Below are 9,515 nucleotides of genomic sequence, written 5' to 3' on the forward strand. Positions count from 1 at the left end.
TTGAGAACCTCGAGTCCACAGAATGTCTGTGTAAACAGCGTAAGGAGTGCATCGCCTCATAACCTACCCGTCTGCCCACTCCATGAACAACCTTCCGCCCCATTTGGAGAAGGGTCTGTGGTTACCACATTGACCTCATCAGTCACCTCAGAGATCACAAAACTGGAATTGAGAGTAAGTCGTCCTCAGTCCCGAGGGACTGTCGAAGAACGCAAAGAACTGTGACAATAATGTAGAGGACATTTGTGCACAGCAAGCTCCCAGCAGTGTATAATAAGCAGATAATCTGCTTTACTGAGGGAGTCAGAGAAATTCCCTTTCTTCTACCTATTGCCCTCCCTCATCTTCTCTGTTACCCAGGCTAAATAGTTTCTCTCTTTTTCAATTTGGATAAAGGCTACAGATCTCAAAGTTAATTGATTTTCTTACCTCAGATGCTGCCTGATCTGTTGAGATTTTCCTGTACTTTCAGTTTTTACATCTGTTTTGGTCAAGCTGGTTGAGAGTTAAATATTAGCCGGCGCACCAGCAGGGGTAATACTGCAGCTACACACAAAATGCTGGAGGAACTCAATGGGTCAGGCAGCATCTATGGAGGGAAATTGACAGTCGATGTTTCAGGTCAACACCCTTTACCTGGACTGGTGCAGCTGCAGCTCTTCAAAGGTAGTGCTATGGAGTCCTTTACATCCAGCTGAGGGACAGACAGGGTGACAGAGTGGCACAAGTAGAGCTGCTGTCTCACAGCACCAGAGGCCTGGGTGGTCCCTGTGTGGGTTTCCTGCGAGTGTTCCAGTTTCCTCCCACAACACAAAGACATGTAGGTTGATAAGTCAGTTGGCCACTGCACATTGCCCCTAGTGTGTAGATGAGTGGTGGAATCTGGACGGGAGCTGCTGAGAAGGCAGGGAGAAGCAAATAGGGAATTGATGCAGGATTAGTGTAAATGGTTGGTTGATGTAGACTCAGTGGGCCGAAGGGGCCTGTTTCCATGCTGTATCTCTCTATGACTTAATGTTCATCTGACAATTGACACTTCTGACTGTACTGCATTCCCTGTATTGAACAAGAGTGTTAGCCTACGTTTTTTAAGTTTAAAGCTCAAGAGCGAGAGTATAACAACATCCAAAGTCACACCTGATGGTTAAAATCAAAAGATTTATTCACCATAGATTGGCTCAGAATTCAGACATTTAACTTGGCACAAATCACTGTTGGACCAACCATAACATTGGTGGTAGAAGTGACCCTCTAAACATTTGTTTAAGGCTTGAGTCATGCAATTAGGATCCCAAGTATTTTGGCTGTATCAATGTTAGGCAATTGTTGGCAGCGGACATATTATAAATGTGGTACACACCTATATTATATGAACTGATTAACAAACGCTGATATTACATTGTAGTCGCAGCAAAATCAACTAGTCCGCAATCATGATCGAGAGATGAATTAATAAGTAATAGGATGCCGTTCTCACAATTCGACGTTTATGTCACTGATTTCCGTCAGTGAAATGAATAGTTCCTATTGTGCATAAAGTCAAGGCCTCTGTGTTATAGCAGCAGAGGGCGCGATTGAACCATTTTAGTGCAGAAATAGTCCGAGTTCTTTACGGGATTCACATTCAGCATTTTCTAGTTGTCCCATTAAGTTCACAAAATGCTCAAGACAATAGCAGCATCACAACAAACGGCATCTTGATTATAAAGGTCACACGACGATTTCAGTAGCGCTTCTTTCCAAGTGCCAGAAATTCCAGTATATACCCAAAGTTATTTTTGGATTCATTACAATCATATGGCTTCGTTTTCATTTTTCTTTAGTGTCACTATGATTGGACGTTCCTAGATTATCCGGAACGCATGAAAGAGATGCGTTATAATGAACATTAAAAGGTAAAGTCTGTGAAGTTATATCTGGGGGAATAAATATTGAACATAAACTAATATCTCACCCAGAAAATAATTGTTATCAACCAAAGGGCAAAATAATACATCAACGCATAGATAATTCAAGAACGTAAACAGAAAATTCATAAATCAATAATCGTATTGAACTCAATCATATGTTTGAATTTGTAAATCCGTATTTTTAGTTTCACTACTTTTATCCATTTAATTATCAGATCTATTATATATTACATGTTATAAATGATGGAGATGTGTTCTTGTTACGTCTGTCGTTCATTTCGTGTCAGAAGTAAGTGTTTTCTCTGTGGTTTATACATTGGATTTATTTGGCTTGTTGCCTGATACGGCGGCAGTCACAGGGAATTCAAATGATAGTTTTGCAACTCCGCACTGTACTATGGCACAGCTGGAGATAACAAATATTCAGCTCTTGGTATTGACAATCCAGTTTTTATTTTCTTCTCACACACACACACACTCACACACACACACACACACACACACACACACACACACACAGACTTCCACAGATTTATCCAGTTCACTTTCGGCGGTTCAAAATGTTTATTTAACTTTTATAATTCCGTCCGTTCCCCACCTACAAAGAAAAGGTCACTAGACAATAATCTATTTGGAGTCAATTTACGGGATTAATTTATAATTATGTAATTCAGATTTAATCATATTCACTAATTATATTACCGAATAATCAAAAATGAATCATCGGTGACCTGATTGTTTTTTTAATCATGTGTAGCATTAAAACGACTAATATAAACAGTGCACAGGACGTTTTCCCTCCATGGTCAAAAACCGGCTACAAAATAAAGGAAAAAAGTCAAGGGAAAACATATAAAATATATTAATGATCTGCTTAAAGTGATTCCCGGATAAGTGAATACTATAGATCATCACATTAAATATCTATCTTGGACCTAAGTAAATCATTATCAAAAAGAAAAGAGCTATGGAAAAAAAATAAGGTCAAGAAAATAAACGAGGATGAAAAAACAGTGAAATAAACAATAGACATGCTCAATATTGATTGAATTAATCTCCTTCTAAATTTCCCGCAGCCAGCTGGCACTCAATAAGTTAATTATTCTTTACTACGGCCCCGCCCTCTCTGCTCCTGGATTTACAAAGAAAATAGTGCGTCTTTTAACATTTCTATCCAGGCTGAAAAGTCCTTCTACTCCCACCCTGAATGGAGAGGTGGTTGTGGAAGTTGTTGGGGGCTTGTGTTTGGGGGTGGTGGGTGGGGAATGAGGGAGGGAGGAGTCGGTGTTTGTTACATGCATGTTGTGAAATATACATGTTGCAGAACAAAATTGTTACGAGGAGATGCGTCTTTTTGGCGCCAAAAGTAGGTGTTTGGCATGGGGGGATGGGATGGGAGGGTAGGGGGCGGGACTGATTCAAAGCATTAAACCGAGTTACACGCACTCTAGGTTAAAGCACTTTAGTGTAGCAGAGCAGGGAGTGAGTAAGAGAGAAAACATACGGGATTGCATTGAAGGGAGACCGGTGTAGAGAGCCGGCAAAAACTCACTCAGCCCATCACTGTGTCTTGTCTCCTATAGAATATTAAGAACCAAGCTGCCGGAGGAATCTCTGAGACAAGGGAAAGAAAGTAAAAACAGGCAAGGAAAAAAGCAGGAGCTGCTCCGCTTGCTCGTGGAATTTATTACATTGCTGCTCTGCTCTTGAGTTGTGTGGGGCTCCGCTCTCGTTACAGGAGCCCCTTCTATAGCCGCTGCTAATTTATCCGGTAAGTTTCGTTCATTCTCACAGCAAATGAATATCTTATGTAAAGTGAATCCAGCGCCCAACCCTAGCCGGCGTTTCTGCTTGGTAGTAGCCGGCCGGCGTCGGTAATGCGGCGTCACATTTTATGCAACTTTGACTGTGGAAAAAAAATCTATATGTTGTGTGAGGAGAATGGAGGTTTATCTTTTGATGCGCTTGGGGTTTATTTTATTGTCGTAAAATATCTTTAATGTAGAAGTTGTTTAGACTTTAACATTAGCAATATGATGGCTTTTTCCCCTCTCTAGAAATAAGCTGCGTCAATACCTGACATTTAAAGAGCAGCTCTGAGACTATAGCGTATAAAGGGGAATTGTATCAATAGGGAATGTGAAATAAAGGGAAAAAATTGCAATTTTGGTGCATTTAGTAAATTTTTAAATTTTAAATTGGTTTTATTTTTTACGCCCTGCCACCACGGATTTTTTCAGAGCAAAATGCCTCTGACTGCATCTCCTTTCCTGGGGAAAAGCTACAACTATGACTACGACTACGACTCTTTCCAGCCGGTTTTCTACGACGAGGAGGAGAATTTTCTACCACCAGCAGCTGCCGGCTCCCAGCGAGGATATCTGGAAGAAGTTTGAGCTGCTGCCTACCCCTCCCCTGTCCCCCAGCCGCCGACCCAGCTTCAGCCTGTTCCCTTCCAACGCTGACCAGCTGGAAATGGTCACCGAGTTCCTGGGCGATGACTTGGTCAACCAGAGCTTCATCTGCGACTCGGACGCGGAGCTGAAGTCGATTATCATCCAGGATTGCATGTGGACGTGGTTTCTCGGCAGCCGCTAAGCTGGAGAAGGTGGTGAACGAGAGGCTGGCGTCTCTGCAAGCTTCGAGGAAGGAGACGGGACCACCGTGCGCCGATGCACCCTCCCCGGCTCCGTGCAATCACGTTTCGCCGGTACCGTCGCGGTCCGGCTGTCCGTCGCCACCGTCTGCACCGCCCGCCGCCGACGCCGCTGCTGCACCCCGCCGCCTGGTTCGCTGGGGTTGGGCGCCGCCTCCGCCTATCTGCACGACCTGAGCGCTGCGGTGGCCGAGTGCATCGATCCCTCCGTCGTCTTCCCCTACCCCTTCGCCGAGCACAAAGGCAGCCTGCCCCTACCGCCCGGAGACGCCACTCCTCCCGCCACAGATACGCCAAGTGACTCCGGTAAGGAAATTTGCATGCTTTACCATTTAAAGCCCGGGTTAACTTGGGAGGTTTAATTTTAACTTTGGTCGGAACTGCATTAAACACTTGCATTGTTATCTTAAGACATTGCATTCTGTAGTTTCACTTTTAGATAAAATTATTTGCCTTTAAAATCTTGCATTCTAATTCGTGGCATTACGGCACTGAATTTAAAGGGTTGCTTCCAGGGGTTGGCAGCATTACAGCCGGGTGCGAGTTCGAGTTGCGTGGCTGGTTTAATTTTTTTGCATTTTTAACTTTTATTGCATCTAACACTTGAGAGACATGCAGCTGGCCAAATGTAAATTGTAAAATATTTTGCGCAGATTTTCTTCCGCCTCTGCTGGCTGCGTTACTCGGGTCGTCCCAGGACAAATTGGGTGAAAGTGTAATAAGGGGCTGTGCATTCCAGCCTCTTAAGAGGGCGTCAGCCTTGCATTTTCCAAAAAAAAGTTTTCCCAACAGGACTTGTTTCGATCAACTTCTCCTTTTTAGATTCTGTGGCAGGAACTGTCTTGGAAGTGGGAGGGACAGAGAAGGGGGAGCTGGGTGCGGATGAATAAAGACGTCGTTGCGCAAGATCCTGTAATCTAATGCAAATATCAGCTGACGGGGGCCCCGCTGAAGGGAATTGCTTCATTGCCATCAATTGGAATCTGTGCATAGCCACGTGAATTGTCTCTAAACATTTTTTAATTCTCTCTGCCCATGTATAGAAGACCAAGAGGAAGATGAGGAGGAGGAAGAGGAGGAGGATGAGGAGGAGGAGGAGGAAGAAGAAGAGGAGATTGACGTGGTTACAGTTGAGAAGAGGCAGCCCACAGCCAGGAGAGCAGAGTTGAACACCAATACAGCTGGTATCATCAGACCCCACCACAGCCCCTTGGTTCTCAAGCGCTGCCACGTCCCCATCCACCAGCACAACTACGCAGCCCCTTCCCCGCAGCCCCCGGCTAAGCGGCTCAAGGTGGAGAGCAGTCGGATCCTCAAGCAGATCAGTACCAACAGCAAAGGGAAGTGCCCGAGCCCGAGGACATCTGACTCGGAGGAGAATGACAAGAGGAGGACGCACAACGTGTTGGAGCGCCAGCGGAGGAATGAGCTGAAGCGGAGTTTCTTTGCCTTGAGGGACCAGATCCCAGAGGTGGCGAAAAATGACAGGGCAGCGAAGGTGGTCATACTCAAAAAGGCGACGGAACACATAATGTCAATCCAGTCAGATGAGCAGAGACTGATGTCAGAGAAGGAACAATTGAGGAGGAAACGGGAACAGCTGAAACACAGGCTTGAGCAGCTGAGGAACTCTAGCAAACAGAGATATTAGAAACTCCTCCCTCTTTTGGTTTTATGGATTGCAAAAGACTTTTTCTGCTGTCCTAATCTCTGCAAGACATTACCAGTCGTCTTAAATAAACAAAATGACTCTGTACTTTGCATGCTTATTGCATAGTAGACTGAAACTACACAACCATGGCCAAGCTGTGTTTATAGAAAACACTTTTTTTTGGTCAGGAGATGTAATACTGCCTCATTGTAACTAAAGACTGGGAATATGGGAAATCTCACTTTTCTCGGGGAGGGGGGGGAAATTTAGCGTTTATCAGTTTCACTGTTTTACTTTAATTTACAGATATATTTGTATTTAATGCATTTATTTTTCTTAAAAAAAAACTACAAAATCTCAAGGTTGACTTGCAGGTCCAAATAGTTTGAAATTAAAACCTTTGTTTTATCACAACTGCAATTTTGTAAAAAAGAAAGATTTGTACAGTTCCTAAATTTGTGTAGAAAATGTATTTACTGTTACTATGTAATATCACTGCTAACCGGTTGCATCAGACTAAAATATGCGATTTATTCGCACAGATTCTCAGTTGGTATGTGATTTGTGCCATAAAAGAATGTTAATCTATTCCTTGTCTGTGAGTTTTTATTTGAGTTCATTTCAAAAATTCTATGATGCCTCCTTATTTCCACTGGAAGTGATTCAGAAAGAGTTAAAGGGTGGGGATTTTGCTTGGAATCTGTTCTGCTAGAGAGGTGTGGGCAGGAAGGTCTGTGTATTCAGTGATGGGCATTCATCTATCTATCCATATAAAAACACAAGGTACCACTTGATGGATTGATCTTCTAAATATACCAAAATGGCAGATATAGCAATTGAGCAGTGTACCTGTAATTAGCTTTTATCAATCAAGTCCTGAATGCCACCAGTTTGTATATTCTACCACCCCACTATTAGTTTTGAAAACAATGCTGAAAGAAATAACTGGGGGGTGTGGTTGATGAATGTGCTGGAAGCAAAGTGAATATCTGGTCAGCACTTGGAAATCAAATCTTTCAATAAATGTTGCTACAGTCAATGTTTAATCCAAAATCTCAATCAAAATAAATAAAATGAACTTAGATTATATATGCAGGATGAATCCTGTACAAGTTTAGTAGCTAGGAGGAGAATTTTTCAAATCCATTCCATTTGTGGGTTTGTCACTTTCACTGAGGTATGTGGTTGTATCCTTCATTCCATGTTATTTGAGCATTTGATAACTTTCATTGGAGGTCTATATAAATCACCCTAGATGCCCTTGGCCACAAAATCTGCTTTCAGATTAATCATTTCACATCTGAGTGAATGTGGACCTCAGCACCACAGCTTTGTGTCTGAGGACTTTCACGAAGGACTGGTTGTTTTTTTTTTGCCTTGTAGGGCAAAGGTGGTGACGAGGTTGGACTGATAGGTTTGTGTTGGAGACTAAGACACCCATGCCCAGGTTAAGTGCTCCCAACAACAGGTGCTGTCTGTCTCTATCCTTGATGTTCGGCTCTGAGTGGGCTTAGCCCTAGTCTATTTGGGCTGTAGATGGTCTTGACAGCTCAGAAGAATCTGCATGTAATGTGGTTATAAACAAGCTGCTGGACCTCCAGTACTCTTTCCACCCACTATGTTCTTTAGGTCAAGGGTTTTCTGATGTACCTTGACCTTCAGGTGCTGTACTTTATGCCTTGAAGTGCAGATGAGTTTCTAATCCAAGAATGCCCTGTAGTTAATTACCTTCTGGATCTCCAGATCATTCTCATCAAACCAGTACAGCTGTTTTGTAGTGGAGAGGTCAGGAGTTGCTTTACTAATTAAGGTGGAATTCAAGGCAGTTCTGGCATTCTGTACATTCTTCATTGTGCTTCTTCAGATTGACTGAGAAGAACTTGCGTTGAGGGACATAGGAGACCTTTGGTTTTCATGCAGCACTGTTTCAGGTGCTGCTGTTTTGGGGCTAGGTTACTGGAGGTAACAGTGGGTTGGGCAGTGATCATTCTAATAGACCTCTGTCCCTGTCATACCCCAGGTAACGTGGATATCCTTGCAGGTTCTTGCCCGGACAATGACAATCTATCAGGTGCCTGTGCTTAGACCGGGAGCATTATCATTGAGGATTCACACTTGTTTAGAACATAGAACAGTACAACACAGGAACAGGCCTTTTGGCCCATGATGTTGCGCCAAACTAATTCAGCTAATGACACCCAATTCTTTTGTGTCACACCTGCACGAGATCCACATCCCTCCATTCTCTGCATATTTCATGGGCTATCTAAGAGCCCCTTAAACAGCCCTATCATATTTGCCACCACTAGCACCCCTGGCAGCACATTCCAGGCACCCACCACTCTTTTAAAAAAAACTTGCCCCACACATCTCCTTTGAATTTACCCCCTCACCTTAAATGCATGCCCTTTAATATTAGACATTTCGACTCTGGGACGAAGATACTGGCTGTCTACTCTATGCCTCCCATAATTTCATAAACTTCTATCAGATCTCTCCTCAGCCTCTGCTACTCCAGAGAAAACAGCCCTAGTTTGTCCAACCTCTCCTTATTGCATCTGCCCTCTAATCCAGGCTTCAGGTGTTGTTCCTTATCCCTTGTTGCTTCAACTGCTGTTCCTAATCCAGGTATCTCTGATGAAATTGGATGTTGGTTGTAACAAGACTTGGTGCTCAAGAGGAGGACTCTGTTAGAGCCACAAACAATCTGCCGGAAGAACTCAGGGGGTTGAGCAGCATCTGACGGGGGGAGGAATTGTCGACGTTTTGGGTTGAAACCCTGCGTCAGGACTGAGTGTGGAGAGGGGAGAGAGCAGGTATCAAAACGTAGAGAGGCAATGGTGAGACAGAGGCCCGAGGTGATTGGTGGATTGAGGAGGGTGAAGGATAACAGGCAGATTGAGCCAGGTAGAGGACGGGGAAGGGTGGAGTTAGGAGACAGAGCGAGGTGGATGATAGATGGAGGCAGGCAAAAGAAAAGGGATCTATTGGAATTGAATTTCCCTACTCCCTCCTATCCAAGCACACCTTTCCTGAAGATTAAATCTGTTTCTGGCATTGAGGTTGACTAGAAGGATCCGGAGTACAGTCGTTCAAGAAGGCACCTCACCATTACCTTCTTAGCGTAACGAGGGTTGACACCCAGTTGATTACCAACGATAATCACGTCTCATAATATGAGAATGAAAAACAATATCCTAATGTTTAAGAGCCACAAATAAAGGAACTTTGAAACAATTAAATCAGTAGGCAATATTAAACGGGTCGTACACGAAGAAACAATAAACCTAATAAATGA

General features: G+C 43.5%; 1 protein-coding gene across 1 annotated transcript; it reads left to right on the plus strand.

Moving 5' to 3' along the window:
* Positions 1-4,156: 4,156 nt before the first annotated feature.
* LOC127574653 (myc proto-oncogene protein-like) lies at positions 4,157-6,805 on the plus strand. The gene is given in 5 exon segments (XM_052023862.1): positions 4,157-4,257; positions 4,259-4,487; positions 4,489-4,609; positions 4,687-4,872; positions 5,610-6,805. Coding segments are annotated over 5 exon segments (1,245 nt in total). The 3' UTR covers positions 6,218-6,805.
* Positions 6,806-9,515: the final 2,710 nt, after the last annotated feature.

This window comes from Pristis pectinata, chromosome 9 (assembly GCF_009764475.1).
Source record: "Pristis pectinata isolate sPriPec2 chromosome 9, sPriPec2.1.pri, whole genome shotgun sequence".
NCBI classification, from domain to species: domain Eukaryota; kingdom Metazoa; phylum Chordata; class Chondrichthyes; order Rhinopristiformes; family Pristidae; genus Pristis; species Pristis pectinata.